This window comes from Cryptomeria japonica, chromosome 8 (assembly GCF_030272615.1).
Source record: "Cryptomeria japonica chromosome 8, Sugi_1.0, whole genome shotgun sequence".
NCBI classification, from domain to species: Eukaryota; Viridiplantae; Streptophyta; class Pinopsida; order Cupressales; family Cupressaceae; genus Cryptomeria; species Cryptomeria japonica.
In genome coordinates, this window is record NC_081412.1 from 609085171 (window position 1) to 609111635 (window position 26465).

Genomic DNA, 26465 nt, shown 5'->3' on the forward strand with positions numbered 1-26465 from the left:
TTCAGACCAAAACCAATAGTTCCTCGAAGATATCTCAGAATATGTTTTGCAGCAATAAGATGTATTTCCCTAGGTTCACACATGAATTGATTGAGTGCATTAACAACATAACATATATCAGGTCTTGTGTTTACCAAATACATCAGAGATCCAATAATCTGTTTGTAGAGGGTAGGATCTGCAAACTTTGATTCTGCAACTGCTTCCTTTAGTTTGTGCAGAGTTGTCTCCATAGGTGTGGTCATGGATCTACAATCCATCATTCCAAATCTCTTGAGTATATCAATGGTGTATTTTCCTTGATTAAGGATTATACCATCTGCCTGCTGCCAAACTTCCAATCCAAGGAAGGAGTGAAGAATTCCTAAATCTTTCATATCAAACTCAGAGGCTAATTCTTTCTTACATTGAGAAATACAATTATCCTCTCTTGTGATTAGTAGATCATTAATATAAAGAATAAGAATTAATAATTTACATTTGATTATCTTGTAGTAGAGATTTGGATTTGCTTCATTCTTGGAAAACCCTAATTCCAAGAGATAGTGATCAATTCTTTCATACCATGCTCTGGGGGCCTGTTTCAGTTCACATAGAGCTTTCTTTAATCTGCATACATGTGATTCAGCCTTATGAATCACAAAACTTTCAGGTTGCTCCAAATAATCTTCTTCTTCAATCTTACCATTCAGAAAAGCAGTCTTAACATCCATTTGATGGACTTTCCATCCTTTAGATGCTCCAATAGACAAAACTGCTCGGACAGAATTGTATCTGGCAACATGAGCAAATGTCTCTTCATAGTCAATACCTTCTTTCTGTGAGAAACCTCTAGCAACAAACCTTGCTTTCTGCTTCTCAATGCTGCCATCTGCTGCATGATTGATTTTGAAGAGCCATTTAGAAGATACCACAGATTTGCCTTTAGGCCTAGGCACAATATCCTAGACATCATTTTTCAGAATTGACTGATACTCTTCTGACATAGTATCTTTCCAAACTTGATGCTTGAGCACATCTCCAACAGAGGAAGGTTCTGCATCAATGATCTCACTCATCAAGGCAGTATAACTGGAAAATAGGTTAGGTCTCTTGCTTTCTCTTAAGGTCCCCTTTGGAGCAGCATAATTTTCAGCTTCTTGAAGCATTTGTTTAGCCCAAAGTGGTCTCTTCCTAGTTTCGGGATAATTTTCTTCTAAAGGTAAGCCTTGAACTTCATGCTCAACATCTTCAGGGGTCTCCCTTTGAATCTCAGGGGTGGAATCCTCATCCAAGCTTGTAGGAGGATCTTGGTGTTTTGGACCTCCTGAATGCTATGTCTTCCTCAAAGATGACATCTCTACTTAGTTCAATTTGTCGTTGACCAGGTATGTATATTCTGTAGGCTTTAGAGGTTTCGCTGTACCCAACAAATACTCCTTTCTTTCCAAAAGGTTCTAACTTTGACCTCTTTTCTTTGGGGACATGAATATAGACTGGACACCCAAAGATCCGGAAATGACTTATGTCAGGTTTGTAATCAGTAAAGGCTTCTTCAGGGGTTTTATTGTCAAGAAGAGAATGAGGACATCTATTTTGAATGTACACAGCTGTCCTAGATGCTTCGGCCCAAAATGAGGTTTCTATATTTTGGTCAAACAACATAGCCCTAGCAGCTTCTACTATAGTCCTATTCTTTCTTTCAGCTACCCCATTTTGTTGTGGGTTATAAGGTACAGTTAACTCCCTCTTAATCCCAGCATTTATACAATAATCTTTAAACATGTCATAAGTGTATTCCCCCCCATTGTCTGTTCTTAAGGTTATGATTTTCTTACCTTTAATATTTTCTACAAGAGCTTTGAATTCCTTAAATTTAGAAAGGATTTCTTCAGACTTGTTGTACCTCAGAAAATATATCCAGGTCTTCCTAGAATAATCATCTACAAATATTACATAATATAAAAATCCCCCTAATGAGGGTACAGACATGGGTCCACATAAATCAAAATGAACTAATTCTAATACATTTTTGGATTTACTGTTGCTAGAATTAAAAGACCCTTTAGTATTCTTTCCCAAGGCACACCCTTTGCAAGCTCCTTCAGATTTTTGACTTAGCTTGGGTAAGCCGATCACCATCTTCTCTATCTTAGGTAGGGCATGGAAATGAAGGTGCCCTAATCTTCTGTGCCAAAGTTCATTCGAATCTGGAGTCTCATGAATCAAGGCTAGAGGTGGAGTGGTGCAAAGTCTGTAGAGGCTCCCTTGTCTTACTCCAATGGTGCGGGCTTTCTTGATGGTGGAGTTCTTTGGCCAAGCAAGTACCTTTCCTTCCATAAATGTTAATCTGTAACCCTTATCTTCAAGTGCAGAAACTGAGACAAGGTTTCTCTTTATACCAGGTACAAATAGAACTCCAGTCAGTTGTAGTGATATGCCTGACTTTAGGTTGATATTGCTGGTTCCTATTCCCATAACTGGATAATTTGAGTCATCACCAATTGTCACTTCTTCATTTGAACTTTCCACAAGTGTATCTAGGTGCTCACGGAATCCTGTGATGTGTTGAGATGCTCCGCTGTCAATCACGCATGTGTTGAAACTGGAGGTGACTTGACTAGAGAGGGCTGAGTAGAAGACTAGCTTCTCAGAATTACTCCCTTTCTTAATTTCTGCCATTGAAGCTTGTTGTTTGATCCTGTCTGGACACTTCATTGCATAGTGCCCATATTGGTCACATCTGAAACATTGTACTTCAAGAATGTCTCTCTTCTTCTTTGAAGACCTCTTCCCATTTGAGTTGTTGTCCCTCTTTCTCTTAAAGTTCTTCTTCTTTCCTTTCTTAATTAGAGTTTAGAACTTGAATGTCTTTATTACCATTGTTTTGTTTTATTCCTCTTGTGACAAGCCGAGATTCCTCTTGAATGCAATCGGTTTTCAATCTATCAAACTTGGGAAATTTAGAACGAGCATTGATTCCTTGAATGAATGATTCCCATGAGGTAGGAAGTCCATTTAGGGCCATCATAGCAAGTTCTTTGTTGTCTACTAGATGTCCTATAGTGGATAGTTGATCCCTAAGCTCAATGATCCTCAAGAAATAGGATGTAACTGTTTCTCCTTTATTCATCTTTATATGGTGTAGTTGATTCTTTAGGGTGAGAGCCCTGCTAGTGTTGTTGATTTCATAAATGTCAGATAGTGCTTTGAACATCTGAAAGGCCGACCCATATCTAGAAATAATTGGTACAATGTGGTCTCTTACTGAATCCACAATTATCTTAAGGGCCTTCTCACTGTCCTTGCTCCACTGAATTTTCTCTGTATCATCAGATGGTTCAGGAATTTCACTTTTGACATGGGAGTCAATTTTATTTTCTTTCAAAACAAGCATGATCTTGAATTTCCAAGATACAAAATTTTATGCTCCATCTAATCTATCTTCAAACCTAACTCCGAACCTAACTCCGGTTGCCATTAGATTTATGGGAATGTGATCTTAGTAAGAGCCTGGTGAAAGTTTATGAGATCGTTACAGAATTTTAATATGTTCTTCATTAACTTGGCTTTGATACCATGTTAAGTTCTTTCAAAATTCTGTGATCAAAATAGAAGAGATGGAGATATGATTTGAAAGTTGTATTTTATCTGCTATAGCGTGTTTTGAAGATGCACAACACTTTTTAATTTTGGTGTGTCCATCCTCCTCAATGTAAGCATGCTATATAAGTGGATGAGGGGTTATGTAGTGAAGAGATATGTCTTCCCACGTGTTCCCTACGTACCTCTCACCACAGTATATAAACTAGTCACCATTTACTTACCCGATCGGAAGGAGTGCGACTTGTTTGAGAATCGCTTTACCACCCGATACCATGAACGGTGTAAATATATATATATATATATATCGGAAGCATGAAATAGTACGACCGACGTTACAAAATTTAACAATATGGTGTAGTTGATTCTTTAGGGTGAGAGCCCTGCTAGTGTTGTTGATTTCATAAATGTCAGCTAGTGCCTCGAACATCTGAAAGGCCATCTCATATTTAGAAATAACTGGTACAATGTGGTCTCTTATTGAATCCACAATTATCTTAAGGGCCTTCTCACTGTCCTTGCTCCACTGAATTTTCTCTGTATCATCAGAGGGTTCAGGAATTTCACTTTTGACATGGGAGTCAATTTTATTTTCTTTCAAAACAAGCATGATCCTGAATTTCCAAGATACAAAATTTGATGCTCCATCTAATCTATCTTCAAACCTAACTCCGGTTGCCATTAGGATTATGGGAATGTGATCTTAGTAAGAGCCTAGTGAAAGTTTATGAGATCGTTACAGAATTTTAATATGATCTTCCTTAACTTCGCTCTGATACCATGTTAAGTTCTTTCAAAATTCCGTGATCAAAATAGAAGAGGAGATATGATCTGAAAGTTGTATTTTATCTGCTATAGTGTGTTTTGTTTTAAAGATGCACCACTCTTATCAATTTCGGTGTGTGCACCCTCCTCAATGTAAGCATGCTATATAAGTGGATGAGGGGTTACGTAGTGAAGAGATATGTCTTCCCACGTGGGAAGACACATCTCTTCCCTACGTACCTCTCACCACAATATATAAACTAGTCACCGTTTACTTACTCGATCGGAAGGAGTGTGTGGGAAGACATATCTCTTCACTACGTACCTCTCACCACAATATATAAACTAGTCACCATTTACTTACTCGATCGGAAGGAGTGTGACTTGTTTGAGAATCGCTTTACCACCTGATACCATGAACGGTGTAACCGTTGGTCAAACGCGAAAAGTTAATGTTGGTTTTATTTATCTTTAGTTAATGCTAACATATTAGTATATGTAATCAAATTTATATATATATTGGAAGCATGAAATAGTACGAGCGATGTTACAAAATTAACATGGTTAACCTTGGAAATGAGCCGTCAACCTCTTGGTATAACTTTTGTGGAGGGAAATAACAATAATTTGAAAATAATAATTCCATTATTCTCCAAAATGACCTTTTTGAAAAATAATGATATTTATCATGTGCAAATTTCCCCTTTCCCTAGGCGTCCAACTTGAAACACAACTTAACACCTTTTTAATGGGCTATTATACTAATTGAACGATGTCTATTTTGTGGCTCTAGGCTTTGAGTCTTTGGGAAATTAGACCAAGTTTTCTCCCAATTGGGGCAAGCTTTGGTAGCCACAATTGATTCCTAAAATAATATCTTCTTTTGGATTATGGCACAAAATAAAATTCTCTTGATAATCTTATGAAGAAAGGTTTCACATTCCCTAATAGATATGCCCTCTATGAAAGGGAAGAAGAAAGTGTTACTCACGTTGTTGGAGTACGACCTCTCTAGAGAGATATGGGGATCATTCTCTTGCTTTTACAATGTTAATTGGGTCTTCCCTATCACTACTCTAGGTGTTTCGGAGCAACATGCTTCCCCCTTTCTGAATCCTTCCCTTACATTATTATGGTCCCTCACTCTTTTGCATGTTGCTTGGGGCACTTGGAAAGAAATAAATAATAGGATCTTTAGGGAAAAGAATGATATATTGCCAATAGGGTTTCAAACAAAATCAACTTAGCTATTGAGGATTTTTTTTTATAAAAGCTAATGATAAGTTGTTGAAGGGTGTAGCTCTAGAGGTCTCAGACATATATTGGACAATCTCTAAGGTTTGGAACCTTAACTTCAACATCTCTACTGCTTTTATGGTGTCAAAACCTGCTAGATTTAATGTGGTTTGCACCTTTGTCCCCCACTCGAAAATCTGAGCAAAGTGAACTCTGACATTGCTGCAAAAGGCAATTCGAGAATGGTTTGGGGTGGTGGTGGTGTAACTAGAGACCATAGAGGAAATTTTATAGTTGCCTATGCTATCAACTTGGATCTTCAATCCAACTACAATGTAGAAGCAGCAACATCGTTTAATGCATGGTTTTAAGACTCCTGGACTTGCCACGGACTCGCGACGGACTCGTGAGTCCATAGGAGCCACGAGTCGACTCACCAAGGATTCGCGAGGCGAGTCTATTTTGCTTGGACTTGCAAGTCTTTCATATGGACTCGCGTAGTCCAGAAAACATGCCATTTAACTAATAAATCTCAGTTTTTAAAATTTTTTTTCCTCTCATTTGACATTTTTGCTTGGTTATAACAGGTTTGTAGGGTTTGAAGGAGGAGAGGAAAGAAGATAAAATCAGCAAAAGAGATCTAGGTAAGGATTTTCCTCTTTTGTTGTCATTTGAATCATTTCCATGTTTTGAAAATCCAAAAAATCTTGAAAAACAAGGGGATATGGTGCCAAATTTTTTTCTATTTCCTTTCCTAAGTTATTTTCTCATATTTTTTTCTTGTTTTTTCTTGTTAGTTTTCCCAAATGATTCATTGTCATTTTTTTTGTTGATTTTCCATAAAACCCTGCTGATTTTTTTATTTTTTCATGTTAAATCAGCAATGGCAAGTTCAACTCCAAGGGCAACCCCAAAGTCAGGAAGACAAAGAGATAAAGCATGGAAATATGGGATTCCAGGAAGCAAAAAGGGGGAGGTCACTTGCACCGAATGTACAAAATGGATGACAGGTGGAATCAATAGATTAAAATACCACCTTGCACAAATACCTGGATATGGTGTGGAGGAATGCTCCAAATCAACTCCCGAGATTATTAGAGAGATGAAGGCCATTCTTGCTGAGAATGATATGCAAAAGGAAGAAAGGCAAAAAACAAAAGAAGCCATGGTAGCTGCAATGAATCCCACATTGTCCACTTCGGGTCCCATTGGTCACACTCGTGGTCGTCAGTCACTTTCATCTTTTGGTGACAATGAGGGTGAGGCTAGTAGAACTCGCGTTAGATCAAACCCTAATTTTTTTGTACCACACAATGTTCCAGGTGCACAACCTTCACTTGAAGGTACAGGATGGAATAGAGAGAAGCATGAACAAACAAAGATAGCAGCTTCAAACTTTTGGTTTTACAATAATCTATCTTTCAATGCAGCAAACAATGTGTATTGGGAAGGTTTGGTTAATGCATTAACAGTTGCAGGTAAGGGGTTTAAGGCCCCAACTTGTCATGATTTCAGTGGGCCATTGCTAGAGACAACTGTAAAAAATACACAAGTTGTGGTTGATGATCAGAAAAGGTATTGGAAGAGAAAAGGATGCAACATTTTATCTGATGGATGGACAAATGGACGGAATAGGACTCTTCTCAACTTCTTGGTGGCTTCAAATGGTGCAATGGTATTCCTAAAGTCTATTGATGCCTCAAATGAAATAAAAAATGTAGAGACTGTGTGTAATCTGTTGGATGGGGTGGTTCAGGAGGTTGGAGTTGAGAATGTTGTCCAAATTATCACGGACAACGAAGCTACTTATGTATTTGCAGGTAGAATGCTTATGGAGAGGCATCCTACGATTACATGGAATCCTTGTGCTGCACATTGCTTGGACTTGATGCTAGAGGACATTGGGAAGATTGGATGGGTGAAAAAGGTGGTTGAAGATGCAAGAAGTGTCACCAAATTCATCTACAACCATACTTGGGTGCTTGCTTTGATGAGAAAACACACAAATGGCAAGGACGTTGTGCGACCTGAAGTGACACGATTTGCTAGCCACTTCATCACTTTGCAGAGCATTCTTAGTGCCATTTCTCATCTTAAGTAGATGTTTGTGTCTGATGCTTGGTTGGGGTTTGCATACTCCAAAGGACCTAAAGCAGAGAAGATTGTGAGCATTGTTTTTGATGAAGGGTTCACCAAAAGTGGAGAGGAGTTGATTGCGGTAAGTAACAAACACACAAGTAAACTTTATACAATCTTGTCTATTTGCTGATTTTATTTTTTAGGGGTTAATTTTGTACTAATTTAAAATTTGTTTTCATTTTTTAGGTGACATAACCTTTGGTAAGGGTTCTTCGTATGGTGGATGGAGAGGGCATGCCAATGGGTTTTTCATTTATGAGGCCATGGATAGGGCCAAAGAGGCCATTTCACATTACTATTATGGAAATACAAGAAAATGTGAAATCCTTTGGCACATCATTGATCGTAGGTGGACAAGCCAACTCCACCAACCGATACATGCCTTCTACTTTTTGAACCCGAAATTCTACTTCTCTGATTCATTTAGGGCTGATGAGGAGGTCATGGCAGGTGTTATTGCATGCATTGATAACATGGCACCTGATCCTGAGTTGAGAGACAAGGTTCTTGATGAGTTGGAGGTGAGATTTGACATTTGCAATTGCTCTATCTTTATTTATGAATTCGGAAATGTTCATTATTGAATTTGAGTTTGACACTTTGACTATCTATTTATGAATTTGGAAATGTTCATTGTTCAAGATCTACAAGAGTGCAGAGGGGAGACTCTTCTCATCATAACTAGCAATTGATAGGAGAGGAAAACAACTGGGTAAAAAATTTAGTAACTTAGTTCAATACTGCAAGAAAAAAACTACAAACTTGATTGTTACATTTTTTTCTCAATTCTAATATTTCTAAATGTATTTTGTAGATTTATGGTGGGAGAATTATGGTGCCGGCACACCTAATCTTCAAAAGATAGCCGTCTGTGTTTTGTCTCAGCCATGAAGTGCTTCTGGGTGTGAACGAAATTGGAGTGTATTTGAGAGCATTCACACAAAGAAGAGAAATAGATTGACACAAAAATGGCTCAATGATCTAGTCTTTGTTCGGTACAACCTTCGCCTTCGAGTTAGATAGGTGGAGGGTGTTTCACATGAGGCCATTGACTTGGATGAAATTGATCCATATGGTGATTGGATAGTGAATGAACAAAATGATGGTGACGATTTCCTCCTTACCGAAGAAGAAATTGCAGAAATAGAGAGAGGAGCAGCACAAGATGCAGAAGGAGCAAGATTGGATGAAATGGAGGACGAGGATGAGGACTTTGACTTTGATGAAGAATCATCTCACCATTTAGATACCACAACACCCACTGCTACTACTTCTAGCTCAAGGCCTGAAAAATCGAGCTATATTAGGAGAAATACAAAGAGGAAGACGTAGTCTTCTCTTTAGTTTGTTCATTGTTGTTTTTCACATTTGGAGTTGGACATATCATTATATGTAATTTTGTAAACATTTATAAACTTATGCTGCTATTATACATTTTAGAGTTGAAACTATGAGTATGAATGATGAAATTTCAAATATTGCGTGTTTGTAGATCATATGACATGTGTAATGTTTCAATTATGGCTCTTGTGTTCTCTAAATGGATTAATTTCTTTTTTTTTTTTTTTTTGTAAAACTACATTTTTTTTGTTGTATAGTCCTTGCCGAGTCTTTCGCTAGTCTTTCACGAGTCCGAGTCCGAGTCCAAATTTTTGGTTTGCCGAGTCCGAGTTTTAAAACTTTGGTTTAATGCCATCCTTATGGCCTCCCAAATTGGTGTCATAAAACTCATTGTGGAGTGGGACTCATTGAACATTATAAAATGCATCCAAGGAACCCAAAATAATAATTTTGAAGGAATTCATATTCAACATGTGTTCAGAGAGGGGAATGAATGTGTTGGTTTTTTTGCAAATTGGGGAGCTTGTATTAAAAGGCCGTAATATGATAGTGCCATGATTCCCGCACAAGCTACAAGTATTATAAAAATGGAAGGAATGAAAGGAAACAAATTCAACCTAGAAAGAGAAATCATGGCAGATTATGTGATGGCCATTAACATCACCTATAGTTATGTTATGTACCTAGTTGAGTTTTTGCCTTCTAGAGGTTTCTACATTTCTCCTTCCTTTATGTAAACAAGTGCTTGTTTTTGTGGGGCACATGAAAATTTGGTTGTGTTTAATGTCTCCTCCTTGAAATAGGATTTATTAATAAATAATAATAAAAGTAAAATATAAAAGAATAAAAATAAGATATATAATTAAAATTTAATTAAGTTCAATGAATGGTCAAAAGGCATGAAATGAAGAGTCGTGACTCCCTTAAACATGAGATATAAAAGGGAGAAGAGAAGGGAGAAGAGTTCATTCGGAAGGAGATATGGAGGGAGGAAGGAAGAAAGAATGGAGCATGTGAATCAAGAAAGAATTGATGGAAGAAGAAAGGAATGGGAAGAAAATAAGGAAGTGACTCCAAAAGGCAAAAACTATGAAGGGTTGTACTTTTTCAAAGGGTGGTAATTGTGAAAGGTTGCGACTCTATCAAAGGCTAGAAATGATGAAGGGTTGCACTCTTTCAAAGGGTGGTAATTGTGAAAGGTTGCGACTCTTTCAAAGGGCATAAATTATGGAGGGTTGTACTCTTTCAAAGGGTGGAAATTGTGAAAGTACTCGACTCTCGCAAAGGGCAAACATGATGAAGAGGTGTGACTCTTCCCTCATATTAGAAGATATAAAGGGGAGAAGGTTTCATTTGAGGAGGACATCCAAAGGAGATCCATTTGGAAAATAATTTATTATTCTCGAATGGCATTAATAAAGGGTGGTGACCCTTTCACCAATAAAGTATAAAGGAGAAACCATTCCAAGCATTCAAGGACGACTTATCAACCATCACTCATGAATCCACAAAAGCAATCACCAATTATCAAATCAAGCAAACAATCAATCAGCAAATCACTTTATCTAATCAACATTCATTCAATCATCATTCACCAATATATCAAACCAGCATTCATTACATCATTACTCATGAATCATCTAATCAACAATGAATCATCACTCACCAATTCCTCAAATCATACAATCAAAGGAATTCATTCAATCAATCAATCATTCATACAAATATCAATCATTCAACAACAATCCATCAATCAAGTGAAATCAAATAATCAAGTTTGAATTGGAGAAGAATTTAAAAGAAATCTGAGTTAGAAATTAAGAACAACAGTCTATTATATCAAGGGAAATAATTGGTATGCAAATATTATTGTCTTTATTGCAACATATATCTGATAGGAAGATGCATCAGGTTCAGTCTTCTGTCATCAAGTACGCCATCTCAAGATGGATGGATTGGAGGTCCTGCCATACTTTTGAGCAAAGGGGCTGAATGGATTGGAGGTTCGTGTCGTGCCCTTGGGCTTGGTTGAGGAAGACAGTTTCTCAACATCCTATCAAGAAATATAGGACAAGTGATTAATTACCTGATTTCCATCAAGTAATCATGTTTGGAATCAATGTGAAATGTTTAATAGGAAGATGCAGCAGTATTGGTCTACCATCATCAAACATGCCACCCTGAGATGGCTGGACTGAAGGTCCTGTCATACTTGTGGGCCAAGGGGCCGAATGACTTAGAGGCTCGTTCCATGCCCTTGGGCTTGGTTGAGGAAGATAGTCTCCCAACGCCCTATCAAGCTTTTTCATTGGATTCCTAATATGGTTGACTATGGAAAACAAGATATGAAATAGATATGAATGATTTTAGGATACTTGATTTTAATAGAGATTATTTGTATACAAGTTTCTTGATATGAATGCTTTGATGTTAATTAATAGGATTTTCTCTCAATTGACATTTTAACTATGTAATTTTGTTATAAAAATTCTATTTGTAGATGAATTACATTTGTTGAAATTGTTAATAATCAGGTTTATCTCAAAAGGGGAGATTACACCGTGCTAATATAAATTGGGAGGTGACAGGAATTGTGTGGAGTCTTCATCTTGCAAAGACATTTGTAATTGTAAAATTGTTTAGAGGATCTTGGAAAAGGGAGGGTTGATGCCCTATTTAGATAGGCTTCAGGGACATACCATGATTGTTCCTAAAGCCTTTGCGAAAGGTTGGAAGCATAGGAACGTGTCTATGTAAGTTGTCGAATGCCTCATTATTGAAGAGCTTATTGCGCAGGTGATTGGTCTTTCCAGTGAGGGGGCGAAGGTTTACAAAGATTGGAGTGCGGGTAAGGATGCTTTGGAGTCCTTCTTGAAGCCTGGTGAAAACTTGGTTAAATTACATTCTGGGAATGCAAGACTCTCTCTTTAGCTGGTTTGGGGAGAGCTGACACACTGTTTAATGAGGTATGTGACTTTGGAGGACAAATTTAAATCTGTATGGTTACTGTTTTACTTCTAAATCATTTTAGGTATAAAATGAAGGTGTCCTTTACCTTTTATTTGTTCTCATCCTTGGAGACCTCAATCAAGGATTGTGAATGCGTCCTTATCTCTACCACCTTACATGAAGGGCTGGTATTCCTTTTGATCAATAATGTGAATGCCCAACATCCCAATTCCAGAAACTTTGTGGTTAGTGTTAAGGCTAGGGAGGTCAAAATTAGTAGGGCGGTGAATTATTCTAACACTTATTATAGTTTGCAACCTTACAGAATATTTCTGGTGAGAAAGAAAAGAATGTGTCTACTGGTTCTATCTCTGAAGGTTACCCCTCATGTGAGAGCAGTCTGAAATTTCATTCTGAAGATGAGACTACGGATTGCAAGGATTTTAAGAGTCCCAATTTGGGTAAGAGAAAGAGAGGGCTGTGTAGTCCAACAGCAAAAAGTAGGAGGGAGGCCATATGACAAAGAAAGGAAAAAAAATTCATTATATCTAAAACAATGTATTTTTGAGATTCTGCTGAAAAAAATGTGATGGACAGTGAGTAGAGGGATGCTCAACTGGCGGATTCTAGGACTCATTTGAAAGGAAAAGTGAACTATATCGTTGATCCTTATGCAGGACTTCCCTTCCCTAGCATTCCAGATCCATCCGCAATATTCTCAGCATTTCTCCTTCCTACTTTCCAATTCCTCATCCAAGGAGGAACTTTCAAAGGTTGTTAAGACTGTTCAGGAAGTGGTGGAGACACAACATATGCTAACAAAGTGGTTTTATGTATAGGTTGAATCTATGAATGGCCTTCTTCAAGAGGAAAATTAGAGATCATCTCTATGCTATCAGGGAGGAGGATAAAAGAATCTTGGAGAATTGGAAAATGGTTCCTAATATGAGGAAACTTGACTTTGAGATGGTTGAGATGAAGGAGAACAGTGATAATATGTTTGCTGTTGTAAATAATTGGAAAGAAGACTATAAACATAGGTTGGCCAATCTCAAAAAGGAGTTAACGGGCATTAAGGAGAGCCTCAACAAGGTCACCAAGGTTAGTAAGTGTTCTAACTTCTATCCAAAACAATTCCACTGTTATTAAGAGTTTAACTGAGAAGCTGAAAGATTTAGTTGAAGGTTATGAAGTCCTTTATGTGGGCAAGAAAAACAGTATTTTTGGTAAGATGACCTAGGAGGGACCTAGTACTAGAAATAGAAGAAGCAAAATGAAATCCTTTGGGGAAGAAAAGAAAGACATCCAGGACTTTGTCAATCTGCACAAGAAGCTCTACAAATAGGAGCTGGAGGTTGCCAATATCTTGAAGCAGCTGTAGCTGGGTCTATGTAGTTCTCCATTGTTCTCTTGTGTTCTGGCTTCTAATTAGGGCTTTTTTTGCTGCTGGGTTCAGGTTTGTTGGATATGAACATTATGCTGCTTTCTTGCTTAGTTTTTGTTGATTTTTTGTTGATGTAAAGGGTTCGAGGGCCCCTCAAAACCTGTTTTACCTTTTAATCAAAAACATCAAGGAACCAACCATATGGAGCACCAATTGTTCTTTCAAAGCCAAGGGATGAGTGACATATTATATATCTGCAGATTGACAATGAAAACTCAAACAAAAGCAAGGAAATTTTGTTATTCATATATCAACTGTCGCATGAATTCTCAATTCAGCTCCAATGCTATGTAATATGGCTATATAATGAATTTGGTGAATACCTTCTCATATGAAATTTGAATAATTGAAATTCCTATATTTATAAAATTTCCCTAATTTTTAATTGCTGTTCCTGAAAATTGTCATAACATTTTTTGCCATCCTGGTCCACCTCCTGGAATCACTGTTGAACATAGGTCTGACATTAAGGAATGATCAGTGACACTTGGCTTTTAATATTTCACCAGACTCTCTCTCTCCCACCCACACACACACACACACACACACACATCTCCTTCCATTACATCTGTGTCCATGTTCAATATAAAAGTTAGTTTTTCATCGTTACTCCAGCTTCATTGAGCTGGAGGACAAACTTCTTTTTTTTTGACGTTTTGATCACTGATTATAGGCTATCTACTACTAATGCTAACCGACTTCCAAGTATTTAATGGTTAAACCTTATAAAATGATCAAATATGAGTATTTTCTAAAAATATCAAATACAGGGATTTCGTTTTATTCATCCTCTGCCTTGATTTTATCTGCAGACATGTTTATCGTCTTTGTTACCTATTATTCTCTTCAATCCTTCGTCTTGGTAACCTATTATACTCTTTATGTAATGCTCCGCTAGGAAACCCTGAAGGAATAAAGCTAAAACACAAGAATAGAGTGCAAATAAGTAAAAAAAATAAAAAATTAAACTCAACACAATGGTACAATGAGTTATCATAAGTTCAGATGCTATAGCGGAAGACTAAATAACACCTAAAGAGTTTCCCAACGTGATTACTTAATTCAACATTTAACTCAACTCACGCTTCATTAATCCAATTAAGTTGATTAACTTAATGACATGATAAAACTTAAACAAATGATAATTTCTTTCGGTAAATTATTATTATAGATAACATGATGAGTTCTTCCATTAAGGTTAAAAATATAGACAACATGATTAAGTTCATCCATTACAATTTAACCATACATTATGCTCAAGCTTATATTAAATCATAAGTCATGCATCTAATTTCATTACATACTTAAATTTCAAGATAAACTAACGAATACTTTCCATGCATACTTTAATTGCGTTATCAATAACTAAATATATTCCATTATTCTAATCTACATTCTTTCATGATTCAAATTGCTACATTTTAATAAGATGACTACTGCTTTTAAGATTAACTTCATCTAATCCACATAATGCATTCTAACAAAATGCCATCCATACATGCTAAACTAAAAGGAACATAAGAACATAAACATCACAGATACCAAATTGATATCGGAGTTCACCCCTAAAGGGCTACATCTCCGGGTCTGCTCATCTGCAAGACCCCTCTGATAATTAAATAATAGAGAATAATACATAAGGTTACATCCTTTACAAACCTGCCATCAAGGCGAACATAACCAATAATACGTACGACCACATCGGTCAAATAAATACATGAATGATCCCTGAAAAGGAAAGGATCCAACTGAACATAATAAGAAGCAATTACAAAAGATCAACTGGAGCATCCGCGAAACTAAATCTTTCGCAACCCAAGGTCTAACATGATATCATGTTCTCACGAGGGCATAAACATCAGAACGACTCCTCAACAATGTTCCTATCAAAGGCAACAAAACAACACACTAGCGAACATAAGGAACAAGTGTCATCACATAACCTAGTATGGTTACCATGGCAGGTCTTCATAGGTTCCGACCCCATCCACTGGGTTACCTATTCTGAACCTCTGGCCCATCCAAGTCTCATGTGGACCCACACATCCTTTCGTGAAGACAAGGATGATGGTTTGCCGTTTCAGGCCTTCTCACGGCATGTTGAGTCTATACTAGTACTCATCCCATACGTGAGGCACAATTAACTTACTCAGTGATTCATTAACTAACTCTCTAATATGCTATTAGGTTATCACTTATTGGACACACTTCCGATGGGTTACCCAACAACCACTTTGGGCGCGACCTCCAATCGAAAGCCACTTTCTCAAATGACACTAGACTATATTCAAACAAACTCCTAAACCAAGGAATACACAAGGTCAAGCAAACAGAGTTCAATATGGTAGGAATACCCACTTGGTCAAACAAGACTTCATAAGGGGTACATTGACTGATGGTACTCTAACTAGAGACCTGACCAGCTATGGACAACCACATACCAACATTCAACACCCGCATAAAAAGGCATGACCGGATACAACACCATCACAAGACAACAGTCAAAACTCGAGATCAAGGACATAAACAGGTACCCAAATATATCATTCGACAGTGTCCAATAAAACAAAATCAAAGACTTGTCATTTCTTAAGCAAATGCGAATACAAAAAATTAAACATGCATAGGCATATATTGGAAAAGACAATCTTCTTTCCTATTGTTTACGCACAACAATCGATCCAGTTTTCTAAAGGATCTAAGTTTTCAAAATACAATAACAGAAAAATCAACATTACAAGATAAATTCAATACCACAATTGCAATAGTACAATTTTGCCTATTTCCCAATACAGAGAAAAATATATATTAAACAATTTATTTTACTAAACGAAAATATCATTTACTTACCAATTTTGCAAACAATACATTATTTAATTCCCAATATTTCCAAATAATACATTATTTAATTTCCAATATTTCCAATAGCATATCATTTAAATGTCCAAAATACCCAATGATATAATATTCCATTTTCCAATTACTCAATTACTATATTATTTCATTTTTAAAATTTCCAGATTACCTATTATCATTTAATTTCTCAAATAATATATTCCTGAATAATATATTATTTAAAATTTACCAAATAATAAATATATTTTATTTCCAAAATTTTCCAAATAAAATATTATTTTATCCTTTACCCAAATAAGATACTTCCTGAAGCATATAAAAAAAAATACAAAACAATATATATGTATTAAAATGTTTAATATATTTCAAAACTTTATAACAAAATAAAATAAATAAAAAAATAAATAAACTTTAATATAATTTAAAATTTCCCCTTGGGAAACCCACGGGCCCCACCATTTGGGAATCACATGGTTCCCTTTCCTTTTGGGAAGGGGACTGTGGGGGCCATGACATGGTCTCCACGCTATGGTTCTCTCCATGGCTTGGGGAAGCCACGACTCTCCCCAGCCATGGGTCGAGACCATGGCTCTCCCCCCCAAAGCCCAAAACAAAACGCTGAGTAATATATAAATTTTTTTCTTTTAAAATTTATTAAAACTAAACTAAAAAAATACAGTACCCACACTCTGGGTATTCACAGACCCAGAAATAAAATATCTTTTATTTATTTATTTATTTTTTTTAAATTTATTAAAACTAATAAATTCAGAACCCCAGTCTTTGGGCATTCTCAGACCCAGCAGAGTATATATTTTTTTTGACAATATTCAGTAATTTTCTGAGAGCAAACTCTGGGAATATTTTCTAGAATTAACAAAAGATCAGCATATACATATTTTTAAAATGAAAACACCAGAAAGCCCCAAATACTGAGATTGGTAAAATTTCAATCATTCTTCCACCTCCAATCTACCAATCACAACAGAGATCTCATTTAAAAACTGAATTTGAATATAATATCATTGAGATTTTAACAAAATCTTATTGTAAACAGCCAATCCAATTTTTTTTTATTTGATTATTTTGAAAACCAATTTGAACAACCAAAAATGCAATCTGGAGGTTTGGAAAGGAAGCAAGGAGGGTTTTAAATTCAGAAATTAAACTACAACTCCTTTATTTTCCCAAATACATAAGATTTTTTTTTTTTAACCTTTACAACCAGATTTCTACACAATCCAAAAACAATTTCTTTAAGTAAAGAACCACGAAATAAACCAGAGACCTACCTGATTCAGCAATCCTGGAAGAGATTTTAAGGAGAGCACAACCTGCAAGCTCCATAAAACCTTCTTCCTCCAAAAATATTCTCCCAGAAACATTTTCCAAAATGTCTCTCCTGGAAATGTTTTCCAAAAAAAAAAAAAACATCCTCCAAAAAATATTTTTCTAACCTAGGTTAAATGGCAAAGTTTTTTTGACCAAAAATCTCATTTTTAAATAAAATACTTTCACACGATTTATTTCTAATATAGAAAAATCAAAATGCCTCTTCCTCATTTAATTTATAATTTTCTCAATTTTAACAAAATTAACCTTTATATTCCAAAATATTAATGAGGGTAAAATATTTTTAATTAAAATAAAATTCCCACATTCATTCTTTCAAAACTATATCCAAAATATATACTAAACTCGCTTTTCTAATTAAAATTGATTTTCTTTAATAATTAAAATCAACCTTTCTATTTTTAAAAGGGCAAAGAGATTAAATTAATTCTATTTCAAATAAATTTAAATCTTTCTTTTCCAAAGCATAAACAAAATAAATTAGTCAATTAAAATTAACCATTTAATCGAATTTGCGATCAACTTGAATTGAGCAAAATTCTAATTAACGATTAATCACATAAAGGGAACCTATTTAATTTAGTCCCTTAATTACTAATGCGTAAACACACATTAAATCAAATTAAACATTAAGGATTAATTACTCCATTTAACCACACAAAACACGCAACCCAAGAAAGCCAAACAGACAAACGACCTGCATACCTAACCAAAGGGAATACTGACGACGCTCACTTGAGCACGACTATGGTCAAATGAGGGTCTTACCACCACCTAATCCAAACTCTAAGGGCCAAAGAAGTACACTCAAACTTGCATATCTAGGTGGAGACGAACCTCGCACCCATGCGGTACTGTACCCGAAATCTCCTGCAACCAAGAGTCATACATGCATACATATACATACTTGATGAAAGTGTTAGCCCGAGATTAATAACATGAAATAAAAAAACTAATAAACTTGCATACGAATTGGAGCGAAAACCACATTAACAGGTACGCACAAAAATCAAAACATCTGACTAAAACATTATAACATGATAAACTAACTAAGGTTAAACCAAGATTAGAAATTGATTAGGGCAGGGGTACTACACTTTAATCCTTCCCCAATCTTCTTATTTGTCTATTTTGGTCCGTTTTCTTCATTCATTGTTCCTCTTGTTATTCTAGGAACACCTATCTTCTTGACATTCTCTCTTATTACATTTAGTGACATCTTCCTCTCTTCTGCTGCAATTTTGTTGTTCATTTGAATTGGTGTGAACAACTGCATATCTCATTCACATGGATCTAATCTGTAGGATAGTTTCAGATATTGAATTATATTTACTTTTTAGTTAACCATATAATTGAAAATCCAAAACTTAGCCCTTTTCCTTTAAGCCCAAAGTTTCTTCAAACTCTATTCAAATCCCTTACAACATAGCCCTCTTACAAAAAATAACAGCATTTTAAAATAGTTAAAAGAAGTTTAAAAAACTTATGGAAAATGATGTTGATGTTTTTAAAAACATGAATTAAGCTAACAAATTCAGAAAGGAAAAAACATAGTTATGAGAATAGTAAATGTTAAAGAAGCTTATCTACCAGTGAAAGAACAGGGCAATATGAAAACATTATGGGCCAACTAACATTGAACTTATAAATTTCAATGTTAGTTTTCAACAAAAGGAAAATGAAACAAATGAGAGTAATAAATGAGGATAAAAAGGTTACCAATCCAATAAAAGTGATGAGTAGTTCAACAAACTTTGGAGCCACTGAAGGAGAACATGACTTGACAATTTTGTGATAATGAATTTGTGTTCCCATTTCATTGGAGAATTAGTAATAAAGGTAAAGCAGTGCAATCTTTAAATTATTTGCATCTAGAAACAAAATTGGTAGAACAGATCACATGTCAAATTACAGAAAAAATAGGCATCCAGATACCAATCAATAAAATGCAACTGATAAGGGATTGATAAATATTAGTAAAAAAACCATAAAGGGACACCAAAAAATGGGATTATGGTCATTGTTTAAAAGTGTAGGCCAAGATAGGTTTTCTCAACTCAGAGCAAACATAATCTGTCTATAATTACCTACAAAGCTGGAAACAATAAGTAATGAATTGGAGGAGAAAACGGCAATCGATAAGAGAAGTGGAGTAATGAAAATGAATCATGTAAAGAAGATTCTCTGAGGAGATGGTCAGTGCAAGATTTGACCAAAAGATAAAGATCCTGGCCAAGACATTGTTACCATTGATAAAATCTTAGGATCTTAATTAAGCTATGAAATCAACTATAATACCAGTACCAAAACTTGAGCAAGAAAGAGATGTATCTGTTGATCTTATTACTGCCAGGGAACAAGATGTGTGACAATCACAAGTTATACAACTGAGGTCCCATTTTAATGCATATAACAAATAGCCTCTTGCTCAATAATGCTAGTAGAAGTTAAAATTAACAATCATTTGAAGATTGTGCCTGATCGTAATAATCCTTTGAAGTCTCTACAAGAATCGAGGCAAGATATGAGACACCAAATCCTGTTATTTGAGACAGATTTATATGAGTCCTTGGAATGTTCTCAGGGTATTGGTAAGACTTATAAGATTAGCTTGAACCTGTGAATACCCTAGAATGCCCTGAAAGTGACCTTATGTGCAATATTTTGTGCATTGGTTTTGAGAACCATGCAATTGACATCTGTTCTAGAGATAAAATTCTGTGCACTTGTTTTCAAATATATATATTTGTTTTGTGGATGCATTGTGTATATATTGTTGAATCACCTTATGATCACTATAATAACTATGCAGAACATTGAATTTTACATATCAAAGTCTTGAGTTGATGCACTCACTACTAAAACTCCAAAGTATTTCTTACATGTGGCTTATGCTTTTGAGGCTTCTTCCATATGGTAAGTCATGCTGGCCTAGTTGGGTAATGCTTTCATTGTTGCTTATTTGAAAGATCAACCATGCATTTGTGTAGATCCATCTTGACTATTCTAGTTTTCTCCAAATTGACAAATACACACTTACATTTCTGACATTTTCTGATATGCACGATGTGCATGTGTTAGGCAGATCATTATCTTGATAAGGCTGTGAAATACATCTTTGAACATATGTATATTTCATCATAGTGCTTTTCCTCTCTTGGTCGAATCCAAACAGTTTACTGTGACATATCATAACTGATTAGTTTCAGCACATAGAGGGGATGATTAATCATTTTTGTGTCCGAGAAGTTAATGCCTTCTCTGTTTTCTAGACTTGTATATGAATCTCTTGTGAACCTTTGCAAAGTTCTTCATTATATATAAGCTAATGGTGACCCAAGTACAATATCTAATTGATTAAATAGTACAACCTAAAATTCAGAACTCTATAAATCAAGAAGGATGTAAACTTGAGTAAGTTTATGTTCCACAACCATTGTTTCTGTATGAGACTGTTCATTGTGTTCAGGCATTGTGACCCAAATTTTTCCACTATCAAGCAACAAAATATCAAAAAAGTGTAAACAAAACATTTCTCAAATTTTTGAGATCGCTCACATTTCAAGAATTAAGTTTATTTGGTTATACTGAACTCAATTGGGTTGTTCAATCTAGAGCTCTAGTATATCTTCTTACATTAAAAACTAAACTTGGTTAGAATTAGTCAGCTGAAGGCTCAAAGTGACTGGCTTATGCTAATTGTGAATGAATTGATAAAAAGATAGAACCTGTTGTAACCATGTAATGGAATCTATTTTGAACTATTAAGTACAAACAGTTCTAATGGATTTGGTCTATTTGGCCTTGTAACCTAATTTAGGGAGTTTTAAGGTTATTGGGTCTTTTTGTTGCTACCAGATCCATTGGTTTTCAATCTTCGGCTCCTTCATGATGGTTATTTTCCTTGCTGGTTTAGTCTTTATGATCATGATGCACACTTAAATGAATAACTATGCAAAGTGTGCTTGTGGAGATGAGGATCTAGAAATCCTATGTGACTATATTATGGGACCTCCTTCTGAATGATTAAGTTAAAAAAGGTGTAATTGATATGGTCTATTTGCCATTTTGATCTAATTTAGAGAGTATTAATGTTACTGAATCTTTGCTATTGCAAACAGATCCATTGGTTTTCAATCTTCAACTCCTTCATGATGGTTATTTTTCTCGCTGGTTTAGTCTTTATGATCATGATGCGCACATTGAGGAACGACTATGCAAAGTATGCACGTGAAGATGATGATCTAGAAACCCTGGTGAGTTCTAGATCATTAATGTGATATGGTCCAACTCCACATCTTGTGTCAGTTATTCTCTATGATTTATGCTATTCTGAATCAAATACTGATTTCAATTGTTGTAGCTCAGTAATTTGATATATTGTCCTTGTGGTGAGTGAGGAAGGGATAAATAATGAACAATTGAGACATTGCTTATTTGGATAATCGGTTAAATGGCAACTTTTGGATTGTTCCCATACCTAGTTACGTAGCAATCTATTGATGTTGGCATCTACTGGACAATCTTGTAGCAATAATTTTTTGGAGGTTTATTGAATAGGAACCATCCCATCATGTATGATGAATGTGGAGGTGGATATTGAGTGGCTTGGATGTTGTCTGGACCAGCTCCAAATAAGTTTCCACGTACATTTCATTAAAGAGCAGCAATATCAGCTCTACTAATTTTTTTTGTCTTGTTATCATGTTATATCAACAACCACATTTCGATTCTAATATGGTTAATTAACTGCCCACAGGAAAGAGATGGGAGTGAAGAATCAGGATGGAAGCTTGTTCATGGGGATGTTTTCCGTACACCAAGAAATCTAGTATTGTTGTCAGCATTGGTGGGTACTGGTGCACAACTTTGTATGCTTGTGCTTCTTGTCATCGTGGTGGCAATTATTGGCATGCTATATGTTGGGTATGTAAGCATGCTTCATTTCTCTTGTTTTGTTTGCAACAGTGAATATTATGTGTTGTTTTAAAACATATTCACGAACTTCATGGAGGTTTGAATACTATTTTGATTTCAGTTTCCTCTCAGTTTGATTTGAAGTGCATTCTATTTCACTCACCATTTGCACGTTCTTGTATGTTTTTGGTCATGTTTTTCAGAATTTTTTTAATTAGACAGCTAAATTATATATTTTTTAGTGGTCAACTATCATGTCCTTTTTGATAATGTTGCATGTGAGAAATTTGGAGAACAAATAGATCCACATGTTAAATAATAGAAATATGGTTATAATTAACAACAATATGCAAAAATAAGCCTGCACGAGTAGCGGAGTTGGCTTGGGCCGTGGATTTGCTCCCCATTGGTCTCGGGTTTGACTGCGAGGCTCGGGTTCGCCCAATGCACATGGCATGTGGGCGTCTGCGTACATCCCTAGAGGACTAGCCTCCCCTCAGCTTGCCCCTTCCTGGTCCCAACTTGGCAGTAAGTAAGCCCAAGGTAAGGCAGGTTGGGTGCTGGGCTGGGTTGTGGGACGCAAACATGAGAAAATAGATGTTTTTGAGTAAAGATGCCCAAATAAAAATAACATACTATAATACAATGATGCAAGAAATATTGTTTATTAAAATCTGTACGAGTGGACATCCCTAGAAAATACTCCCCAAATTGAGGGGACATCCCTCTTATCTGAATTTTTATGGACATGACACTACTTTTTATCCCCATCCCAAGTTCTTGAAACATCCCCATTTTGAGGGCGGTAGGAAAAGCCACCCCATGCAATATCTCCAACATGAGATCCCAACCAAATAGAATACTCCCCAGCTACTTAACATACTTCACACTGTCATTTATTTCATATATATACACATCCCACTAATGCTAATGGAGGGCTAAATGACTAATCTGAACATAGGATGATTAATTACTCAGTACTATTAATCTTACAAGATACCCCTATGATCTGATATACCCCTATGATCTGATATAACAGATATAACAAGTACCAATTTCTTGCGATGCATGCAATATCACTCCATTTACAGCTAGGGTCAAATAACAGAATGGGTTCAGAATCTGTTTGGAGAATGCAAATCACATAATATGTCTAATTTGTTTGAATAAGTGAGAGAGTAGAGACAAGTACGCACACAATTAAGATAAGAAACGATACAAAATCAAGTTGCAGGTCAGTCAAATGTCTGCCTTTTTGACTCTGTCAAGTCTTTTAATGGAGTGACGCCTCTGGGATATTCTTATAATATTAAACCATTCAGATAAAATACAATGCTTTGACCTTTTGGAATCTGCTCGCTTTTGCTAGAGTTCTATGAGTTGTTAAATGACTGGCTTCACTGTATGTATTGGCATCAATTTGTCTTCAAGCTCTTTTCTGCTATTGTTGATTTGAGTATCAGAGACTTCATTTAAGTGTCCCGTTTTTAGGGCTGTAAACTTAAGCTATCTAACTTGTTCTTTTGATGTTGGTTCAGTCGTGGAGCAATTGTTACAACTTTCATTGTCTGCTATGCCCTTACATCATTTATCTCAGGTCATGTGAGTGGAAGCCTTTACTCGCGCAATGATGGTAAATATACTTATCTATTAGAACTTAACATTTAATATAAAATTTTGTAACATGAGTTTTTCCCAATGTCATTGATATTAGGTGGCTTCTTGATATTTTTTGCTGCATTATTGGAAGTTATGTCTTTTTGAACTTTACTTACATGGTTCATTTCATGTTTTACTTGACAGGGAAGCATTGGGTGAAGTCAATGGTCGTTACCGCATCTCTCTTTCCATTCTTGTGCTTTGGAATTGGTTTCGCATTGAACATTGTAGCTATATTTAAACGGTCACTGGCTGCTATTCCTTTTGGCACTATGGTATCCTTCCTGCTACTAAGAATGCATACGACTGTTATTTTATATCTGGATTTCCATATATATGCCATTTATTAATTTTTTTATTTCCCTCTTCGTCTAATGCAGGTGGTGGTTTTTGTAATATGGGCTTTCATTTCATTCCCTTTAGCACTTCTGGGCACAGTTGTAGGAAGGAATTGGAGTAGGGCTTCAGATAATCCTTGTCGAGTGAAGAGTATCCCTCGGCCAATTCCTGAGAAGAAATGGTATCTCACTCCTTCAGTGGTGTCAGTAATGGGCGGTCTGCTTCCATTTGGAAGTATATTCATTGAGATGTATTTTGTTTTTACATCATTTTGGAATTACAAGGTAAGGGACTGTTGGTGAATAGATTAATTCTTAAAGTATAGATTAATTCTATCCTTCTTGTGAAATAACCTTCCACTTTGCTTCTTGATCATCTTACCTGGAATTCCTTCGTTGCCATTAAAAAGAGAGATTTATTTGAATGTTTCTAAGATCTAAGTTGATTTTTTTCTTTATTTGAAATTGCGGTCTTCCATTATTCTCTGTTTTCAGTGTTGCATGGCTTCAGTTACTTTCTGAAATCTAATTATTCTGGTTGTTATATTCAAGGTTTACTACGTTTATGGATTTATGCTGCTGGTCTTCTTGATTCTCATTATAGTCACCATTTGCGTCACAATTGTTGGAACATACTTTTTGCTAAATGCGGAGAACTATCATTGGCAATGGACATCCTTCTTCTCAGCTGCATCAACAGCTGTCTATGTCTATCTCTATTCCATATATTATTATTACATGAAAACAAAGATGTCTGGATTTTTCCAAACAAGCTTCTATTTTGGCTATACTCTTATGTTCTGCCTTGGTTTGGGCATACTCTGTGGTAAGCATTTCTCTTCTCTACTTAGCTTCTGAACTTGAGAAAATTTAATATGTTTTGGCAGACATACTTCTATGGGAAATAATTTGAGGTTTTATTTTGAAACTTGCAGGAGCTGTTGGTTACTTGGGTTCATCAATGTTTGTTAGAAGAATTTACAGAAACATCAAATGTGACTGAGGATAAGATGAAATGTTTTTGAACCAAAAATGGAATTTTATCATGTCACATTATTTATCGAGTTCATGGCGCAATAGTTGAAGCTTCAAATTTTGCTAAATCAATTTTTGTCTTAGTTTATCAGCTTTACCAGCGCCTGTTAGAAAATTCACATTTGCCTATGAGGTAATTATTCTATTATCAATGTTCTGAGTAGTCACTGGGATTAGAATGTTATAATTTCAGGTAATTATTCCATTATTATTGTTCGAATAGTAACTGGGACTAGAATGTTTTGTATCATTCTTAGGGCTAGCTTTTTCAAGGAAGCATCAGATTGACTTCTCAGCCAATTGGTGTTTGATTCACTTAGGCTGATCAAGCATCAACAGGCCCTGGAAATTTTTACTGACCTCAGCGCCTTGGTTCATCTTGAAGAGGAGAAATTTAACTTTGCAGAATATTCTTTTAGGAAGGCATTTTTGAAATGAAAGTCAATGACATTCTCTTTCTCTCATTCCAGTAAGCAATAGCACATGTTAGTGGAAATCTGAGCATCTTTTCTACTGTTTTGAAGTTTACTAGTACTGTTTTTATGCAACTATTATATTAGAAAACTAGTTTAACATTTTATACATCTTGCATTGAGTTAAACCTCTAGTTTTTCCTAAGATGTGCAGGAATAAAACAAGTTATAGATACGTTGTGTCAAACTTATTAAATGGAGAATAATATGTCTTTATGTTATTCTTCTGCTAGGGCTCTATCAATTGTTTTTGATATTGATAAAAGTGGGTTTTGAAAGGGCTTGGACTCTTGTACAACATAATAGCTATCAAGTAATTAGAACAAGACCGATGAAATATGGGACAAACCAAACAACCCAACAAAACGAATCAGAGAG

The 26465-nt window shown here is 35.7% G+C and overlaps 2 protein-coding genes across 4 annotated transcripts in view; both read left to right on the forward strand.

The window, feature by feature from the left end:
* The window catches only part of LOC131071760 (transmembrane 9 superfamily member 1), a 64740-nt gene extending 38662 nt beyond the window's left edge, over positions 1–26078 (forward strand). The window contains exons 7-14 of one of the 2 annotated variants that reach the window (XR_009112589.2): positions 21787–21921; positions 22425–22591; positions 24121–24215; positions 24386–24516; positions 24622–24864; positions 25132–25405; positions 25515–25747; positions 25872–26078. Coding sequence is in view for 1 of the 2 variants with exons in the window: in XM_058007713.2 (XP_057863696.1) it covers positions 21787–21921; positions 22425–22591; positions 24121–24215; positions 24386–24516; positions 24622–24864; positions 25132–25405; positions 25515–25582 (1113 nt within the window). In the remaining variant the exon portion in view is untranslated. Of the gene's footprint in view, positions 1–21786; positions 21922–22424; positions 22592–24120; positions 24216–24385; positions 24517–24621; positions 24865–25131; positions 25406–25514 lie in introns of both variants that reach the window. The other variant, XM_058007713.2, reaches the window with a different exon arrangement.
* LOC131071761 (uncharacterized) lies at positions 4882–9197 on the forward strand. Of its 2 annotated transcripts, XR_009358681.1 has the most exons (4): positions 6462–7801; positions 7909–8243; positions 8365–8434; positions 8537–9197. XR_009358681.1 is itself a non-coding variant. In XM_059209644.1 (2 exons), exon 2 carries the CDS (start codon positions 6467–6469, stop codon positions 7682–7684), a length of 1218 nt encoding a protein of 405 aa, XP_059065627.1. In that variant the 5' UTR covers positions 4882–6227; positions 6465–6466; the 3' UTR covers positions 7685–7857. The 2 variants fall into 2 exon arrangements, 1 of the variants encoding a protein (XP_059065627.1); XM_059209644.1 differs by lacking the exons at positions 7909–8243; positions 8365–8434; positions 8537–9197 and adding an exon at positions 4882–6227 and having other exon boundaries at positions 6465–7857.
* Positions 26079–26465: the final 387 nt, after the last annotated feature.